Source organism: Fukomys damarensis, unplaced genomic scaffold, assembly GCF_012274545.1.
Source record: "Fukomys damarensis isolate Sample0158 unplaced genomic scaffold, DMR_v1.0_HiC HiC_scaffold_18, whole genome shotgun sequence".
In the NCBI taxonomy this organism is placed as follows: domain Eukaryota; kingdom Metazoa; phylum Chordata; class Mammalia; order Rodentia; family Bathyergidae; genus Fukomys; species Fukomys damarensis.
The window spans coordinates 294,596-315,498 of record NW_022900930.1 but is presented as its reverse complement, the minus strand read 5'-3'; the positions used below and the strand labels follow the sequence as shown (position 1 = coordinate 315,498).

The window sequence follows — 20,903 nt, the reverse complement described above, 5'->3', positions numbered from 1 at the left end:
TCAATAGGCACCAGGTTTTGTCATCCTGGTAGCTCTGTACCTCTGACTCTGGAGGAGACAAAGGCAAAGAAACAGTTAAGAATATATGGGGCAAATTATAAGGTCAGCATGATTGCTGTGAATATAGCCAACAGGCATTTCCACTGGAAGGAACTAGTCATAGTTTCTCACAAAGAGGATAAGAAGAAGGTCCAGGGGACTTCAGAATCCAACATAGAAGTAGTATTGTGTAGTTTAGCAGTTATGAGCTGTTTACAAGGTAGATCTGGTAGATCCCAGTAAAGGAAATGTAGCACATTTGTCATTGGTTCCATTGTATGACTGCTTGGAGTTTCGCATCCTTTAGGCAAGAATAAACAAAACTTTGAAGAAATTAGAGCATGTATAATCAAAGCATGAGCACACTAGAGTGGAAGGGCAGGCTGGGGAGAAAGTTACACTTATAAATTGAAATAGTGGTTGTAACCTGCTGGCTCTTAGATTCTTTCATTGTTACAGGTTATCTGTAAGTCTGATATTTTTGTCATAAGTCTCTCCTGTCTTAGTTGTAAGTAGATAATTTGAAGGGCAAATTTAGCTAAGAAATTTTAAACTCTTGTTGAGCTATTTTAGATTTTACCATAGTTTTTTGTTTTTCCTAATGATCTATAATTGGTCAGCTACTGGTATAGCTAGAAACTGCCAGAAAGGATCAGCAATTGGAGCCCCCTTTTTTTATCTAGCTTCATTACTATGTTATTGTTTTATATCTCTTTTGGTTATTGTTTTCTGCTGGATGTTTAAGACCAAGTTAAAGTGAGACCTATGTAGGGAAATGCAATTTAAAGTCACTTTAAACTTGTTAGAGTGGCCATTTATCTTTCAAAAATATGAAAAATAAATTTTGATGAAGATGTGAAGCAAAGGGAACCCTAGTATACAGTCAAAAATACTATGGAAAATGTGGAAGTTTCTAAAAAATTAAAAGTGAATTTTTTCATAGATCCAAGAATTTTAGTACAGAGTGTGTATCTAAAGAAAATGAAATGAATATGTAGAAGAAACATCTGAATTCCTGTGTTCATTACAACATTATTCACAATAGCCAAGAAATGGAATCAACCTATGTGTCCGGCAGTAGATGACTGGCTAAAGAAAATGTGTATTTACAGCAATGGAATGCCATTCTGTCTTTAAAAAGAGGAAATCCTATCATTTGTTACATGAATGAATCTGGGTGACATTAACAAATACTGCATGATCTCACTTTATGTGCGGAATCTAAAGCACTCATAGTCACAGAAGCAGAGAATGGAATGATGGTTACCTGAGGCTGAGACACAGGTGTTTTAACTTAGTTACTTTTGTCATAGCTGAAACAGAATACCTTACACCTACAAGGTAAAGGAGGAAAGGTTTATTTAGCTCACAGTTTGTGGAGGTTCTAGTCCATAATTGGCTGGCTCCAAGGCAGAGTGGCATGCCAGAGGAGAACCATTTCATGGCAAGCAGAAAACAGCAAAAACAAGCAAGCAAACGATAAGACAAGATCTGTCCCTTACATTGTATCCAGGCTACCAGGGATAAGGGTGGTGCCAATCCAGTCATTGTACTGGGTAAGTAATCACACACTCTTAGCATCACATACTCTACGTTCAGCTACCTCTGAAAAAGCCCCACCTCTGACTGTAGAAGGCTTTGGAGGGACATCTAGACATAAGCCATAACATTCGGACCCCTGGCACCCCAAAGTCTCATGCACATCCCTTTATACAAAAGGTATCATTACACTGGGCTCTTTGCTCTCAATTCTCAACATAAATCTGGCTAAAAGCCCCCAAAAGTAGCCATGCCACTGCTCCAGCGTTAGACTGCCTTCAAATTTCTTCTGCGAGATTAATTAGTCCACTGCCCTTAATCTTAATCTCAGGCAAAGTTTTTGGACAAGATCAAAATATGGACAGACTTTCTGCAAGCCAATAACGCACATTGTCTGGAATCCAACAGCCAGTGCAGTCCCTCTTCCAGAAACCTCCTGAACCTGATCTTTACCAGCATAATTTCTGTCAGCATTCTGGTCTTCCAAGCTCTAATCAGAATCTTCCATCCAGTACAGCCTAAGGCATTCCAGCTCTATTTTTTCAGCCATTTCACCTCCAAACCTTTCCCATAAGCCAGCTCTAAAGGCCCCTAAGACACATGGTCAGGTAATGCCATAGCAATGACCCCACTTTTCTGATACCAAATTTCTGTATTAGTAACTTTCTCATTATTGGGACAAAATACCTGATACCCACAAGTTAAGGGAGGAAGGCTTCCTTATGTAGCTCATAGTTTCTTTTTAGCTCACAGTTTTTAGAGGTATCAGTCCATAATCTGCTGGCTCTAAGACAAGGTGGCTTGGCAGAGGGGCATGGCAGAAGAGAATCATTTCATGGCAAGCAGAAGACAGCAAAAGCAAGTAAGCAAGCAAGGGACAAGACAAGCATTTTTCTGTCTGTTATATTGTATCCAGGCTACCAGAATGAGGATAGTGCCAAACCAGTGTACTGATTTAGTAATCACAAACTCTTTAATCCCAGCATCACACACTATAGATTCAGTCACTCTGAAAAAGCCTCACCTATGATTGTGTGATGTTTTAGGGGGATATCTAGATAAAAGCCATAACAGGAAGGGTAGGAAGATGGTGGTCAGAGGGGACAAAGCCTCATCTGGACAAGAGGAATAATTTTTTTTTTTTTTTACATTCATTATACATCATAGTGACTATTGTTAACAATGTACTATATATTTCAGAATTGCTTAAATATATATATATATATATAACTTTGTACTGTATAATTTGTCAGTTTACAATTAAAAATTAAGAAATTGAAGAGCATAATGTACACAGTGTTCTATAATATAAAGTGATTATTTTAAGTTACCAAAGTTTTATGGGCATATTTCTCATCAGTACTTTCTTTTTTACCTTTTACCCCTAAAGTGTCTTCCTGTTTTCTTTTTTCCTATATATATATATATAACTTTGTACTGTATAATTTGTCAGTTTACAATTAAAAATTAAGAAATTGAAGAGCATAATGTACACAGTGTTCTATAATATAAAGTGATTATTTTAAGTTACCAAAGTTTTATGGGCATATTTCTCATCAGTACTTTCTTTTTTACCTTTTACCCCTAAAGTGTCTTCCTGTTTTCTTTTTTCCTATTGAGGTAAAACATATAGAAAAGCATATGTTAGAAAACCCAAAAGACCTCATATGAGGTCTAGAGTTCAGAAAAGTCCTAAGTGGCAGTATCTACTTGGGCATTGTGCAGTTAAAGCCATAATGTATATTAAATCACCTAGAGGAGAGTTTTAGGTGTGAAAAAACTATATTAAAATATAGTTATTGGTAAGAGTATCAACCAAAAAAGGCACTAAATGGGTAGGAATAAAGTGTGTGAAGGTGGGAGCTGACTTGATGAGTAGAAATTGTCATTTCATAGTCTTAGTAGAAATTTATATCAAACATAAATGGTTCTGGGCTGGGGATTTAGCTCAGTGGTTTTGCCAAATGCCTTGCAGGTGCAAGGACCTGAGTTTGATTCCTGGTACCTAAATAAATAAATAGTTCTGAGCATATTTGCATTAATTTTTCTCTTTAGTCTTTTAGATTATCTAGTTCATCTGCTTTTCCATCTGCTTTGTTTATTCACCAACTTTCAGTTTTATTGTTGTGTGCACTGTCATTCTTTTTATCCATGCAGTCCATTCATTCTTTCACTTATTCATTTATTTATCAATAGGTTTTTATAGCACTTTTAGGTCCACAACTAAATCTACTGAATGGAAGCGTTTCAGTGTGGAATTATGGAAAAAAGTCTTAAGGTGAACAGGAGTGATGGTTGCACACATTGTTTATATTGTTAACTTGTACTTCAAATTGGTTGTGAGACCCAAGTCTGGTGGTACATGGCTATTATAGCTATTTGGGAGGTTGCAATGGGAGTGCAAATTGGAAGTGAGCCTGAACACCTCAGCAAGACCCTATCTCAAAATAAAAAGATTGGGAATGTAGCTGATTACTTCCTGTATTCAATCCCCAGTACCTTAAAAAAAATTAAAGGAAGACGTTAAACTGTCATTATTTGCTAACAACATATTTTATGTAGAAGACTCAGAAAACTACACCAAAAGACTTCTAGGATTAATTAACAGATTCAGTAGAGTAGCTGGATACAAGGTCAACACTTGAAGATCAATAGCCTTGTTGTGCACAAATAACAGAATCACAGAGAGAAATTAGTGAAACAATTCCTTTTACAATAGCATACAAAAAGATGAAATATCTAGGATTCAATCTAATGAAGCAACATACCTGTCCACTCAAAACTACAGCACTCTGAAAAAAGAGATCAAAGAAGAAAATGGAGAGACATCCCTTGTTCCTGAGTAGGAAGAACCAATATAGTGAAAATGGCCATACTTCCAAAACTGCTATAAAGATTCGGTGCAATACTGATTGAAATCCCAACAGTATATTTCACAGAACTAGAGAAAACAATCCAAAAATTCATTTGGAACCAGAACAGACATAGAATAGCAAAAACAATTCTAGTCAACAGAGACATGACGGGTATCACAATTCCCAACTTGAAATTATACTACAAAACCCACTGTGATAAAAACAACATGCATGGTATTGGCAATGAAACAGACGTGAGTATCAGTGGAATAGATTAGAATATGCAGAAAGAACTCCAGAGGTACTCAGCTGCCACATCTTTGACAAAGGAGCCAACCATCCTCAGTGGTGGAAAGATAGCCTCTTTAATAAATGGTGTTTAAAAAAAAAAACAACTGGATTTCGTCCTGCCAAAGATTAAAACTAGACGTGTATCTTTTTCCATTCACTAAACTAAAATTAATGTGGATTAAAGATTAAATATTAAACATTAAACTTGCTTAAAGATAGGTAGAACTCTTGAAGACATTGGCATACAAAGACTTCATGAAGAAATCCTCAGCACAGTAACTAGCACAAAGAATCAACAACTGGTGTCTCATCTTTTTAAAAAGCTTCTTCACTGCAAGAGAAACCACCAACAGAGCTAAGAGACAATGTACAATGTGGGAGAAAAATAATTTTATTAGCTGTTCCTTTATCAAAGAACTACTATCTAGAATACATAAAGAACTTCAAAAATTAGGACCCCCCCACAGATAGAAAGATCCAATTCAAAAAAGATTTCTGAAATGAACAGACTTTTCTCAGACAAGAGCAACAAATAAACATGAAAAAATGTTCAACATCACTGGTCATTCAAGAGATGCAAATGAAAACAACACTGAGATTCCACCTCACTCAAGAAGGAATGGCTGCTATCAAGAAATAAGTAACAAATGCTGGCAGGGTCGAGGGGAGAAGAGGAACCCTTCTCCATTGTTGGTGGGAGTGCAGACTGGTGCAACCACTGTGGAAATCAATATAGAGATACCTCAAAAAACCATGATTAGGGATCCCGTTTGACCCAGCTAGTCGTCGGCTGGCTATCTTCCTAAGATAATTAGAAAAATCATACCACAGCAATATATGTGCACACCCATGGCACAGTTTGTAATCGCTAAAGCTTAGAAATAGCCCATTTTCCCATCAACTGGAGATTGGTTAAAGATGTGTTTTCGAGCCAGGGATTTAGCTCAGTGGTTCCAGTTATACCCCTATTTCTTCCTTGCTCTGTCTGTTATCCTTCCCCAAACACTTGGCAGCCACAACAGGGAATATATCCAGCACTTCCAAAACTGCCCCCTTTTTATTCTTCCTTCTCTGCCACCTGTTTCCATCTCTAAACAACCACTGATAGATTTTGTCATTCTTGATTAGTTTGCATTTTCTAGAATTTTATGTAACTGGACTCATTTTGTTTTTGTTATTTTGATTTTTTTTTTTTTTTTTTTTTTTTTTTTTTTTTTTTTTTTTTTTTTGTGACAAGGTCTCTAAATTGCCCTGCTTGGCTCAAATTTGCAATCATCTGGTCTCAGTCTCCCGCTAGATTATAGGCATGTGCCACCATGCCCAGCAGAGTATACTGTTTTCTTTTTTAAAAAATAAGGTGTGGTTCTTTCTTCCAAATAAGTAAACTTATTTATGTTGTTGCCTTTTTATATTCTTTACGTATATCTCATTATATAAATGGATGTGCCATATTTTATCCATCCTTTGATGTGTTGATGAACATGTCGGTTATTTCCAGTTTTTGCCTATTACATACAAATAAACATGCTGTGAACATTAGTGCATGAGTCTTTGTATGAATATATGCTTTCATTTCTCTTGAGTGAATCCTACCTGGAAATCATGTAACATGTGGATCATCCAGGTACGTATATATTTAACATTTGAGTAACTTAAACTTGAGAATGTATCGTTTATATTCACATCTGCAGTATATGAGAGTTCTCATTGCTCCGGATTCACTAGCACTTGCTGAGATCAGTCTTTTAACATTGGCCATTCTAGTCACCATCCAGTGGTTTTGCCTTTCTATAGTGACAGATGTTAAGTGTCCTTTTATGTATTTACCATACATCTATCTTCTGTGGCAGATTGCTATAATGTTTTGCACATTTTTTTAGTTGACTTGTCTTACTAATTTAGAATTAGTATATTCTAAATTCAGGTCCTTTGCCAGACATGATAATATTTGGAAGTACCTTTTCCTGATCTGTGGCTTCTCTGTCACTTCAGTAACTTTGTTTTAATAATGTCTAATTTATTAGTTTTTTATTGTATTATAAATTTTTTTCCAGTCACTAAGATTTTTTTCTCCTGTTTCCCCTAGCTATTTCATAATTTTAACACCTACATTTAAGTCTGATACATTTTGAGTTATTTTTCTCATATTGTATAAACTATAAGGATAGAAATTGATTTTTACATTTGTTGTTTCAGAATTATTTGCTGAAAATATTCCTTTCTCAGGTTTTCAGGATATTTGGTCATGTAAAACTGCTTAATGACTGACAGACCTTCTCCATGGATTATTAGATTTTTGTTCACTTAAATATTTTCCAGTAACAGATAAGTCATTGAAAACTCCGAAGATGGTTGAATTCTATCTGTTTGCATCTATGTATCAACAAATACAAGTGAATTTTTTTTACCTAGGACTGTTAAGATATAAATTCACATTTGTAGAGCTTCTGTTTGCAGCTGCTTAGTTTGAGGACAGGAATGTTAGTATTTCTACAAAAGAGCACCAACTTTGGAAAATACTGCATTGAGATAGCAGGAATAGCACTGTTTATACCGTGAAACCTGTGGTTTTTGGTGCATCTACAGTGCATTTGCCAAAAAACAGCACTTCGCCCTGTTCCCACTGTGTCTTCCGTTGCCTTGTTATTCTGGAAGAATTCCGTTTCTCCCCTAATAATACTGTGTCTGCAGTTACCTCATACCTGCAGGCTGTCTTTCTCACAAGGTTCCTGTGCCACTCAGTACATTGGTGATGCTTCCCAGTATGGCTTTCATCCCAGTACATCTTTCTCATTTTCCTGAGAATCCTACCCTGCTCCTCCAACAGTTTGGAGATACTAGCTCACTATCACTCTTCAGTACTGTTCTTCTTTAATTAAATTCTTGTTAGTTCAAATCGGCACATCTACATAACATTGCCTGTCAGTTTCTTGAATTCATTTATCTTCCACACATCACCCACCAATTCCAATAGTCATGGCTTATAAATAATATGCAGTCCCTCCATGATTTGTTTTCCATTTATCAATGTTCTACGTCTTGTCTTTGCATTGCACTATCTCTGGAACTGAGACTTCAGTAATTCTTTTATTCTCTAATACCAGTTGGACTTCACCTTCATACTGTTTCCCTTTCATCTTACTCAGCTGGGATTCCTTAGTCAATCTTAATCACTCCCTTGACCATGTATTAGCCCCCCCTTCTCTTATTTATTTGTATTGTTTGACTAAACCACAGCTTATGTTAAATCTAATGTTTTATCTCTTCTGCTTCTCACAAATGTAATTGAAACTTGCTGGGGAAAAGTTACAAACATGCTTGTACTATATTTCCGTAGTTGCTTAACTCTTCTACACAACAGTCTCACTTTGTTTCTTCATACCTCTAGTTCTCCCTTTCTTAGTCTTCCCATCTGATACCCAAGTTAGAATACATCCTACTTCTGAGGAAAATGAATCAAATAAAAGATTTCCCTAGAACTCCATGTCTGCTTTTACCCACCTTCCAACATGTTTAATTTTGGCCTTGCTGCCTATTAGCAACACTTAGTCTGTAGTACTGAGCAAGAATTATCCTACTCTGAAGCAAGAATCCACACTTGGTGTATTGGCTATCATTGTCTCTAATCTACTCAAGATCATCACATTTACTCTTACAATCACATCCATTAGCATCCAAGTAAACTCTTTTGCTTTTATTTCATTTTGTCTTTAAAAATACTTCCTGTGTCTATCAGACATTATTTCATTTCTCCTCTCTTTTGCAGAAAAATTCCTAGAAAGAATAGTTTGTACACAACTGTCTGGATTTTCCCCCTCGTGCTGTCTTAATTCAATTCCATCAGGTTTTTCTTCCCACCATTATATTAAACTGTATCCATGAGCTACATGTTGCTAATTTAGTCTATTCTGAGTTCGAATCATTACCTGTTACCATTATGTGACTAAACTCCTCATAACACTTTGTAAATTTGGCTTCATGAATATTAGAGTGTATTTTATTTGAAGATAATATGTCACTTTAGATAGACTGGCCTTGAACTTATTCTAGCCAAGGGTGGCATCAATCTCAAGATCCTCCTAACTCAGCCTTCCTTTGTCCTCAGATTATAGGTGTGCTCCATCATAACTGGCTTAGAGTGCTTGTTTTAGTAAGTCATAGTTGCTGCTCAGAACCCTACATTGTTCATTTCACTTAAAGGAAGAGCCAAAGTACTTGGAAATAGTATATAAGATCCTAAGGGATCAGACTATTTGTTACCACTCCAACTTCATTCACTAGTGTTCTTTTCCTCAGTGGCCTCCTTGCTCATTTTCAGCCACATTGGGCATCTCCTATGCTTGTATATACTTTTGTATGGCCTGTCATTCGATCTTAACTGACATTTGTCCATTCCTCAATGAAACCTACTGTTACCACCCTATTTAATACTGCTGCTACTACCCTTACATCCCATTTTCCTGTGTCCTGCTCTGTAAATTTTCTGTTGAATAAATGAATATGAAATTAAACAATTTGACTTTGAAATTAAAAATAAGCAACTTGATCTTTTAGTCTTTGCCTTTTTTTTTTCCTTAGTCTTTGTCTTTGAGGCTCACCATTCTAGTTTTCTGTCAAGAATCTCCTGAACACCAGTTGAGTTTCCTGTATTTCAATTTAATTCTGTTGATAACTGCCTGAAGCAGCTCAAACTCAGTAAGTTAAAGACAAAAAATCCTTCAATTCTGAGTTAGTATGAACCTCACACGTTAAGGTAGGGCCTTACTCCCACAAGCGTATCCTTGAGAGAGTGGCTAGAAGTGGGGTCCCCAGTGCCCCCATACTTCCATCTGGCCAATTACAAATTCAAGGATTTCCTAACCTTCCAGTTTGATTGTCAGAATGACTCACAGAACTCTGGAAGTATTGTAATGTATTATAAAAGATAACTCAGGAATACCCAAATGGAGGAGAAGCATAGGGCAAGCAAGATGTGGAATTAAGGTAGCATAGGGCTTCCTCCCTGCTTTAGGCACACCACCCTCCTCTGTGTTTGCCAGCCCAGAAGATCCCAGATGTTGTGTATAATTTTTATTTGTAGTCTTATTACATCAGGCATGATTGAATCATTGGCCATGGATTGAACCCAATCTCTAGACCCCTCTGCCCTTCCCAGTGGTCAGAGTGCAGGGTTGAAATTTCTCGGGGGTGGGGGGGATTTGGAACAGAGTTTCGCTCTGTATTCCAGGCTGGCCTTGAATTCGTGACAGTCCTACTTCCTCAGCCTCTTGGGTGCTGGGATTACAGGAGTGTGCCATTATGCCCAGCTGTGAAAGTTCCAGCTTCTTATATGACTGTCCTTTGGAACCAACCCTGATCATGTAGCTACCTAGGGGTCCCACTATGAATCACCTCATTAACAAACTGATATGGTCAGAGGGGCTCATTAATTATGAGACACTCCTGTCAGAAAATTTCAAGGGTTTTAAGAGATCAGACCAACAACTTCATACAAAACTTAAATGGGATTACAGGTGTTCACCACCATACACACCTTTGACTACTATTTTTAGTACGTTCTGTCTACATTATATATTTCAAGCTTATTAAATTTAATCACTTTTCAAGGTTTTATTGAGAAGCTTCTATATGCCAGACTTGAGATACTGGGCAATATGGCTAGCAGTAGTGACTAGCAAATGTTGGCCTCTAATTAATGTAGTCTTAGGAGTGGTGTAGGTCTTGTTCTATCTGTGACCTGGTTTCCTGAGCATTAAGAAGATAATTAGCCAAGGGACTATATAGTGTTTTGTGTTGAATCCTGATTTGACAAAATAATTGTATTCTCCACTCTACCACTTAACTGAACTTGTGAAAATTCCTTAATTTCTGTGTCTCATGGTCCTTAACTGTAACATAATAGTCATCCCTTCATTGCAGTACTTTGGACACAGCTGGTGCTTGGTATGTAACATATGATGCATTAGGTACATTCCTGATGTAATACATGATGTACATGATACTAGCAGCTGTTTTTGTTGTTTTATCAGAGTTTCATTTAATCTTTTAAGGAATAAGCAAAGTATGTCATATTGTTTAATTTGAAACATTTTATTCAGACTTTCCTTTTTTATTCATAGGCATTATTATTCCCAATGAAGTATTTCATAACCTTGCAGTGGTCATGGTATGTAGATATTCTAAAGCATTTTTAAAGGACTTTCTGGTGAAATACAAGTATCTTTCAGCTTTGTGAACCTGACTTCCCACCCAGCTAGTAAATTGAGTGCCTTAGGCTTTGGGTAATCAGGAGCACCAGGAGTACGTAGTACTGGACTAACAGATGATGACCCTGCTCCAGTTTCTTTCATTGGAAAGATTGATACTTGATTGCCAGGATTGTGCTTTTTAGACTATAGACTTTTAGACTATTGGTATCAAAAACAGCATTGAAAATTTTCTGACTTCTATGATCTTTAGGATAGTTCTGTAATATTTTAGTGGAATCCACTTTGTTGTCTTTTGTGTTGTTTCTCTTAGAGATTCTAAGCAAAGAGAATAGTTGGGAGTTGTCCTCCAGTTCACTGAAGACCCTTTTTCTGACAGTTCTGGCCCTTACCTGTAGACATGGCTTGTGTTTTACTTGCAGTGCTGTCTCCTACTGGCTACATGTAATTGGACAGAACATGAGTTTTCTGGGGATTTAGAATTGAAACTAAATGCCAAGCTAGTCTTTCATTATTGGAACTGAAGTGATAAAGACTGAATGTGTCTGTAGCCATTTCCAACCTTGTATATAGAGAAAGTCTGAAGAGAGAAAATGGCATAGACAGGCAGAAAGAAGCAAAGATAAAACTCAGTACTGTATGGATTCTTACTCCAGTATTTTGTTGGGCCCAGCTGTGTGTTTTGTTTTATTTTGTTTTAGTACTGGGGATCAGGTCCTTGAATTTGCAAGGTAGGCGGTAGAACCACTGAGCTAAATCCTCGACCCCCCAGCTGTTTTTAGTGTCATAACATATCTCAGTGACCTTCAAGTACATAGCCATTTTCTTGCATATATTTGCTAAAATTGGTTTCTCTTACTAGCAAAAGAACTCCAACTAAAAACACAATATTAAACTTAAAATGTAGATGAGTATGTATACATGCCAAACAATGATGTTAGTCCCCTTCCTCTCACTGTATGAGTGAGTCATCAACCCGAATATAAGAGCTTAAAGTATATAGAATTCTTACAGAGAAACAGAGTAAATCTTTTTTGCTTTGAATTAGTTACAGGTTTCCTTGATATGACACCAAAAAATGCAAGATAGATAAATTGACCTTAAAATTTAAAACCTGTGTGTGTGTAGGGCCAGGGATTTAGCTCAGTTGTGCTGTTGCCTGCCTCACAAGCACAGGGACCCTAGTTTGATCTCCAGTACTCTCCCCAAAAAAAACTTGTATGTAAAACAAGCCATCAAGACAGTGAAAAGAGGCTGGGCATGGTGTCTCACACCTGTAATCCTAGCACTCTGGGAGGCTGAGGCAGGAGAATGGCAAGTTTCAACCCAGCCAAAGCAATTTAGTAAGTCCCTATCTAAAAATAAAAAACTTTTAGGTGCATGATGAAAAGAAGAACCTTGAAGTCCAGTCTTGACCTTCCCTGGTTGGGGGAACATTTGAAAGCCTCAGACCTCCAGAAAGGCTTGGCTTGTGCAGTGTGTATGCCCGGGTGTTGTGAGTAAACAAGACTTTCTGTGATTGCACTGTTGTAAAGATCTTCCTGATGTAAATCATGTTCTTATTTCTAAAGTGGATTTTAAATGTTTGCATCATAGAACTCCAGTAAGTGTGCTTTTCACTATATTTATCCTTACTGTTTTTCACTTTTTTGATAAACATTTATGAAGCTCCTACCAAATGTCAGAGTGTATCACTTTGTGATCCTTGGGGTTAAGAAGACAAGCACACTCCCTGCCATTAAAAACTGAGTGGAGTGAAAGACCAGCCTGTAATCCCAGCTTGAAATAAATAATAGCTGCTACCAAAAACTTTTTTTTTTGAAGCTGGGGATATAGCTCAGTGTGAAGGCCCTTTGGGAAAAAAATAAAGAAGGTGGGGTGGGGGCTGGGGAGATTATATATGTTCCTATGTCCTGAATATTAAAAAACAAAAACTTGCAATTTGATCATGACAAACACCCTAATTTTTCTTTTTTTGCAGTAAGAAGAATTGAACCCAGGGCCTTCTCACTGAGTTGCATCCCCAACTCTTTATTTTTTATTTTGAGATAAGATCTTGCTAATTTGCCGAGGCCAAGCTTGAACTTGGTGATCTTCATGCCTCTGTGTCCCACAGTGCTAGAATTACAGGCATGTGCCATTCAATCTGGTTCTAATTTTTCATTGCACAAACAGTCTGAGTAGACATGTCACCAAAGAGGATATACAAATGGTAAAAATACAAACAAACAAAAACCTTGAATAGTCACTTAGCATCATTAACCATCAGAGAAGCCCCAAGACAGTGAAAAAACACTTCACATTCAATTTGGATAGCTGTCACTAAATAGTATGTTGGCAAGGCTGTGGAAAAATTGGAACCCACATACATTACTGGCAGGATTGCATAATGTTCCAGTCACCTTGGGAAACAATTTGGTTATGCTTCAAATGTTAAACGTGGAGTTATCATGGGACTCAACAATTCTATACCTAGCCATATACCCACAGAAACTGGTATGCAAGTGTCAACACATCATTGTTTGGAATAGCTAAAAAGTAGATAGTGCCACATGTACTTCTGTCACTTAATGGCAGAGACAATGAGAAGTGCACATTATACAATTTTTGTCATCATACAGATGTCATAGATGATGCTTACAATAGAAACTAAGCATCACTGGGCAAGATAATCTTAAGAGACCACCATTGTATATGCTGTTTATCCTAGGCCAGAATGTTATGTTGTATGTGATGGTACATCTATAAATGGGATAATAATTCAGCCTTAAAAAGGAGCAGGGTTTTAATACATGCTGCAGTATAGATAAACCTTAACACACTCTAAACCAGACATAGTGATGCCTATCTAGCCTACAATCCTGACACTCAGCAGGCTGAGACAGAAGGATTATGATTTTTGAGGCCAGTTTGGATTACAAAGTGAGACCCTATCTCCAAAAAAAATGCTCTAAGAAGCAAGACACAGCATGCCTGCCTGACCAGTGCAAATGCAAAGTCCTGAGTTTGATCCCCAGTACCAAAAAAAAAAAGCAAGACACAGAAGATCACATAACATGATTTCATTTATATGAAATGTCCAGAATAGGCAAATTCACAGAGGCAGAAATTAATGATTTCCAGGAACTGGAAAGGAGATAAGGTATGACAGTTAATCGATAAAAGGTTTCTTTTTGGGGATGATGAGATCTAAGGTTAGATTGTGTTGATGCTTGTACTTTAAATGGATAAATTGTGTGCTATGTGAATTGTATCTCACAATGAGAACACTAAGCTGTTTTTAAGAATAGATAGTAAAGTTAATTAAAGCTAATTTGAATAAAATTTAGTACTGATTCTATTTATCAGTTTGAACTACAGTAAAAATTTAAATGTAGTTTTTATTCCCAACCTGTCTCATTGCCATTCTGTTCTTTGGTTGAAGAAAGGCAAATCTGGTGTTATGGAAAGATCTTGGACTTTGCAATTATTAGACCAGGATAAACATAAGTGTTCTTCTGTGGTCTTCGACAAATAATGTTATTTCTTATAGTATCAGCTTGAAAAACGTTAAGATGGAGTTCACGCTGAGTTTGAGAAGTTTGGAGTTTTTCTTCCTAGCATTTGTTAAAAGTATGGAGTTCTTGCTAGGAAAAAGAAGTATGTTTAGGTTCTATCCTTGTTTCAGTGTATTTGTTCACAGCAATACTTAAGCCTTTTGCAAGCGGAAGTGGTATCCATCTTGCTCTAGTGCCTAGTACTATACCTGAGAAAATAGGTTCTCAGTTTATATTATTTGAAGAAACTAAGATTTAATGACCTTGTTGGTGACTGTGGAGCATTAGGTGGTGGAGGCAGTTGAAATATTAACTGAAAAGTTATTCTGCTTTAATCTCTTTTGTCTTTTTAAAAATTATATCATTGATTTTTTTACTTTCTAGATGTTTGTATGGTATCTACAATTAATTGTACTCTAGTATATTCAACTATAACTTTTAAAACTATATTTACTACTTAATAGCATTTCTTGCCTTTTTGATTAAAAATATTTTATAGTGAGTTGGTAATAAAGTTGCTTTTAAAGAAATCTGGTATACAATAATTGTAGCTGCTCTCACATACTGAATTACTTAGTGGCTGATATGTAGCAAGTTCACTGTTTTATGTCTCACTTAGTGATGATATGGAGTATGATTCAATTTTATGTTAGTATGATAGCTACATGATTTTAATAGACTAGCCTTTCCTTATTTTCAGAGATCCTACATATTTTGATGAAAATTGGCTAAACAGAATAAAAACTGAAGTGGGAGACAATTGGAGGCTAAAGGTATGTCTTTTGTCTTCCCATTTATTAAATCTTTAAGTACTTTTTGTATATAAATATTGAGTTTTTATCTAATATGTCTAGTGAGCTTTAGACACTTGGAATCATCTGAAATTGAAGACATGGAAATAACCTGAATTGCCCATTAAATGCAACATAAAGCAATGAAACACGGTGTATGAGTGCATGAGTTTTGGATCCAAGCACCTATGTTCACATCATACTTCTCCCATTTATTCTCCATGGAGGGAGTATTTGACCTTAAATGGCTCAACTTGTACATTGTAGAATGAGGTTTACAATGGGACCTACCACACAGAAATAAAAGTTGGAATATATTTAGAATAGTCACAGTACATGTGTTAGTTGCTAGTGCTGTTGTCAATGAGAAAATATTTGTTAATTTTTTATATTAAACTATTATGTTTGTCTTGTACTCAGTTGTTTCTCTCTTTAAACAGATTAGCAATTTAAAGAAAATTTTAAAAGGAATCCTGGATTACAATCATGAGGTAAGGACTTTTTTCATTGTATTTGAAATTTATGGCATAAGTTTCAAGTTAAGGAAAATTTGCCTTCAAAATTCAGTTTGTCTTCCATTGTACAGTTTGTAGGATGTTGGTACAGACACCTATTAGGTGGTAAGTAGATGAGTAATTCATTATATATGTGCATTTTGTTGATGACTACTAATTTAGTTAGATTGTGCTTTTTCATGCTGATTATTCTCTCCATTCCTCCCTTGTGGTGTTTTTGTTTTTGTTTTTGTACCAGGGACAGTGGAAGCAGTCGGGAGACCACTGAGCTAAATCCCCGGCCCTTGTCCCTTACTTGTGAAAGGAGTCAAAACCTGTACACCATTAGAATCAATCCCATTACCTACTTCAATTCTGTCTTTTGGCAAACTCCTAGCCCTACAACTTTATCCTCTTTGATCTACATCAGAAGAGTCTGGAATTGCTGGGGGAAAATTCAAGTACTGGAAGGAACTGATTTTACTCGTTTTTTTTGTTTTTGTTTTGTTGTGTTGTGTTGTAGGTTTTGTTTTTTGTTTTGTTTTGTTCTGTTTTTGTACTTGAGGTTGAACCCAAGATCTTTGCACAGAGTTGCATTCCAATCCCTTTTTCTATTTTTAATTTTGTAATAGCTTTCACTAAGTTGCCCAGGCTGAGCTCCAACTTGTGATCTTCCTGCCTCAAGGGTTACCTTTCACTCTCATCCTGGAAATTCCTCTGGCTCTGTCCTGTCTTATATTCCTTTTACTGAATCATTTCTCTTGCCTGGTTTATTTTATTATTTTGGTGGAACACATTTTCCTATGCCATCTTCAGAAGAGTACATGATAGGTAATATTTTCAGGCCTTGTACATTTGAAAATAATCTTAGTTCTCCCTTATGTTGAATTTGCTGTCGAATTTCAGTTAGAAAATCGTAGTATTTCGAAGATCTCTTACTACATTGTTCTCTGGATTCCAGTGCTGCTCTTTCAAAAGCTTCAGTCTTTTGTGGGGATTTCTATCCCTTGTTAGTAACTTGTTCATTTTGTGGAAATTTTAAGACCTTTTCAATCTCCAAGGTTTATGTTTGTATGCTTTGTTTTAAGGTGCATGGGTGGGTGGTTTATTATGCGTAGCACTTAGCAGTCCTTTAAAACTGAAGACCTACTAGTGTTTGGTTTTGTGATTTTTGTTTTGTTTTTGTGATAGTGGGGATTGAACTAGGGCCTTCCTACTGAACTTCATTTCAGTCCTTTTTAAAATTTTAAATTTTGAGACAAGATCTTGCTAGGTCACTTAAGTTGCCCAGGCTGAGCCTAAACTTACGATTCTTCTGGGGCAGCCTCCCCAAATGCTGAGATTACAGGTGTGTGCCATTGTACCTGGCTAAATACTAACAAGTTTTAATTCTAAGGAAGTTTTCTTATATATAAATACACATGTATGTATTTACTCATTTTTCCCACATTATTTTGTTTGCTTTTTTCCTAAAACTGTTTATTCTCCTTAATTATCTAACTTCTTTTTTCTCTCATGTTTTGCTCTTTCTGTGATTATTACATAACTTTTATCCATTAATGCTTCTGTTTTTGCTAACTCATTTTTGATTCTCAAGAGGTCTTTTTTGTTTTCTGAAGGGAACTTTTATATATTCTTGCATTACTTTCCTATTTTATTCATTTCTTCACCCATCTGCCCAGATTGTAGTAAGCATCAAAATGAGCAGTTTTTGCATGTCCTTCTAGAGGTTGATATTCCTACACAAGGCAGAAATTAAGCATAGTGATACATGACTGTAATCCTCATACTCTGGGAGGTTCAAGTAGTAGTATTACAAGTTAGAGCTCAGCCCAAACAGTTTAGCAAAACCCTCCCAGCATTGAGGAATGCTAAGGCAGAAAGATTGTGAATTCAAGGGCAGCCTAGGCAACTTAGTCAACTCCGTCTCAGAATAAAAAGGGATGTAACAGTGATAGACTACCCCTCGACTCCACTCCCAAGACTGCAAAGAGGGATGTCACTGGGAATTCAGCTCAGTTCAAAGGCGCTGGATTTAACCCCTTTAATTGTGGATTGTTTGTTGATATTTAAAAACGAAGTAAAGCTGATAGGAATCTAAGTGAGGGTGTGTATGTATGTATATATATGTATATGTGTGTGTGTGTGTGTGTGTGTGTGTGTGTATTTATATATATGTTGTTAAATTTCAATTTGGGATTATCAGGCAGAGATCTTTCCATTTGTTTGCATATGTCATTTCATTTGAGGCCAGTCTGTTTCCCCATAAAAGAATCCTCCATTCTTCCTGTTATCGTTACCTTGCTACTAGTGTTTTTGGAATCAAATGCAGTGAAGATGGCTAAGGAAAGTCTTAGTGTTGGCATGAATTTTTGTTTACTCAGCTCTTTCTGTGCCCCCTAGTTGATAACCTTCTGCTTCTAGTTTATCAGAAAGTAAACCATACATTGCTCCTTAGTACACAGTTTGTTTCACTGTGTACGTACCACATACCAGATTAGGGACTCAGTTGCTGTGACTGCGTATAGTTATAACTTAGGTGTGGGAGGTAAAAATGGAAATCTGTAGTGAGACTGGCAGAACAGCTCTCCTTGGCAGTGAGTTTTTGGAAATAAACTAATCTCTGTCAAATATTTTATTTGGTTTATAAAAGCGAATGCAATTGAAATGTTTTTGTCTTCATTCAGATTTTGGGACAGCAGATTAATGACTTTACCCTTCCTGATGTGAACCTTATTGGGGAGCATTCTGATGCAGCAGAGCTTGGAAGGATGCTTCAACTTATTTTAGGCTGCGCTGTGAACTGTGAACAGAAGCAAGGTAATTCATTGGAAGTTAGTGTATGCATTTAAAGTACTGAAAGAAAGTAATATGTAACATATGCTATATGTTATATATGAGCAACAGAATAAACAATAACATCTTTGTAATGTTGCCCATCTTCTGGTTCCGTAGTAATTTGTTGCAAGCTTAAGTGAGTTTTGCAAATTAGAATAAATTTGATTATGTTGCTATTTTTCCCTTTCTGCAAGACCACATAATTCTTTGAGTAGATTGTTTAATTATTGTGATGCTGCTAGCAAGGAAATCGGGGCCCTGGGCATGCTCAACACTCACTCTTCTCTTGATTTACACTCCTACTCCAAGCACATTGTTTGCAATACATTTTATCCATACCAGGAGTCATAAAAGGCACTGTTGATTAGGCAAGGTCTGCCTATTAGTTTGCAACAGATGAACAGAAATATATGTCATTTCATTGCAGATTCAGATTTGCTTTCCCAACATACATCTATTACAGATGCCTTAGATGATTTTTTTAAAATGTATTTTGAAACATTCATAAGTGTGTCCTTATTGTGGGGAAAGAGGAGGAAAGAGTTATCATTATAAATAGACTCTTAAAAAAATAGATTTGGAATTAGGTTCCCCACTTCTAAATCTGATACCTGTTCCTCCATAAAAAAACCACTTCCTAGAACTGGGCATAGTGGTTTTACCTTTAACTGTCTTTGAAAATAAAGAATTCTATTATATATTATCAAGAATTTTCATTCTAATTATAAATAATTATAAAACTTAGAAATACCACAAGATATTTCTTTTCCTTTTTTCTGTCAGTCTGTCGTTGTCGTCATCATCGCCCCCCCACCCCCCCACTGGGGAATTGATCCCAGGGCTTCACACATCCTTGGCCCTTCTTATTTTTTATTTTGAGATAGGCTATCACTAAGTTTTCTAGGCTGGCCTAAAACTTGTGATGGATATTCCTGCTTTAGCTTCCTGAGTACCTGAGACTACAGGTGTGCACGACTGCACCTAGAAGGATATTTCATATTGACATATTCTCAAAAGAAAGCCTTGAAATTGAAGGGCTTTTGAAGATATGTTTCCACAAAAGTGAACAAAGACTTTCAAAATAAATCAGCAATTTTCCTATTGTCTCAGTGTTAGAAAAATCTCGCTAACCATGTAAATCTGAACTATTGTCTTTTATTTTCCCTTGTTTCCTTTATGTTATTGTCTAAAATATCCAACTTTGTTTCCAGAACTGAACTGGTCCAATATATTAGATCATTATTATTGTTGTTGAAATACTGATTTACTGATTCAGTTTGTAAAATTGGAGTTCAGGAAGTAATTGTACGTTTGCTTGATTTTTAAATCATGGGATGCAGTATCCAGTCAACTATGTCTAGATGATTCCACTCTCAAGTGTGGAGGGCATAAGGCAGATTACTCAGTCTTTGTTTGAGGGTTTTTTGTTGTTGTTGTTGTTGTTTTTGAGACAGGGTTTTACTATGCAATTCAGGCTGGCCTTAAACTCACTGTGTAGCCCGGGCTGTCCTCAAACTCAAGGTGATCCTCCTGCCTCAGCTTTCCAAGTGCTGGGATTACAAGCATGCATCACCATGCCCAGCTAAAAAGAACATTCGTACTTTGTAAGGTTATTACGGGGGCTAAATGAGATAATTATGTAAAATAGTACAAATTCTTACATAATAATAATTCAAACTAAGTTATATGGAAACAACTATATATAGTATCTTTTTAAATTTTTATTTATTCTTTTAATAAATTTTATTTTTATCCCACTCCTGCCTCAATCATTGATTTTAGTTCAGTTTTTCTTTTCTCTTGTGTTTTGTGGACTTTTCAAATGTCAATTTTTATATTTATCTAATAGGGCCAGTGATTTAGCTCACTGGTGCCACATCTGCCTTGTAAAGGCAAGGTCCTGAGTTGGATCCCCATTACAAAAAAACAAATAATTATTTTATATATATGTGTGTGTGTGTGTGTGTGTGTGTGTGTGTGTGTGTGTGTGTGTGTATTGATTCATTGTTTTATTCTATGATCATGTGAAATGTAAATTAGTAAAATCACAACCTTAGACTTAGAGAAGGCTATTCTTTAAAAGTTAGTTTGCTTTGTTGGGGATTTAGTAGAGTGGCACTGTACCTGCCTGGCAAGCACAAGGTCCTGAATTTGAATCCCATTACAGGAAAAAGAAAAAAAAAGTCAGTTTGCAGACTTTGTTAGAAAAATATGGTATGCTATTCTTTTCTTTTTACTCTTTTGTTTTAGTTTTTGCTTTTTTATTTGGTTCTTGGAGTTGAACCCAGGGACTTTGCACTGAGCTACATCTCCA

The 20,903-nt window shown here is 36.3% G+C and overlaps 1 protein-coding gene across 1 annotated transcript in view; it reads left to right on the top strand.

Annotated features, from left to right (window-relative positions):
• Hook3 (hook microtubule tethering protein 3) overlaps positions 1 to 20,903 on the top strand; it is a 109,764-nt gene that overhangs the window by 13,888 nt on the left and 74,973 nt on the right. Inside the window, exons 4-6 of the mRNA XM_010622449.3 lie at positions 15,167 to 15,239; positions 15,698 to 15,748; positions 18,439 to 18,571. Of these exons, the coding sequence (XP_010620751.1) occupies positions 15,167 to 15,239; positions 15,698 to 15,748; positions 18,439 to 18,571 (257 nt within the window). The remainder of the gene's footprint in view (positions 1 to 15,166; positions 15,240 to 15,697; positions 15,749 to 18,438; positions 18,572 to 20,903) is intronic.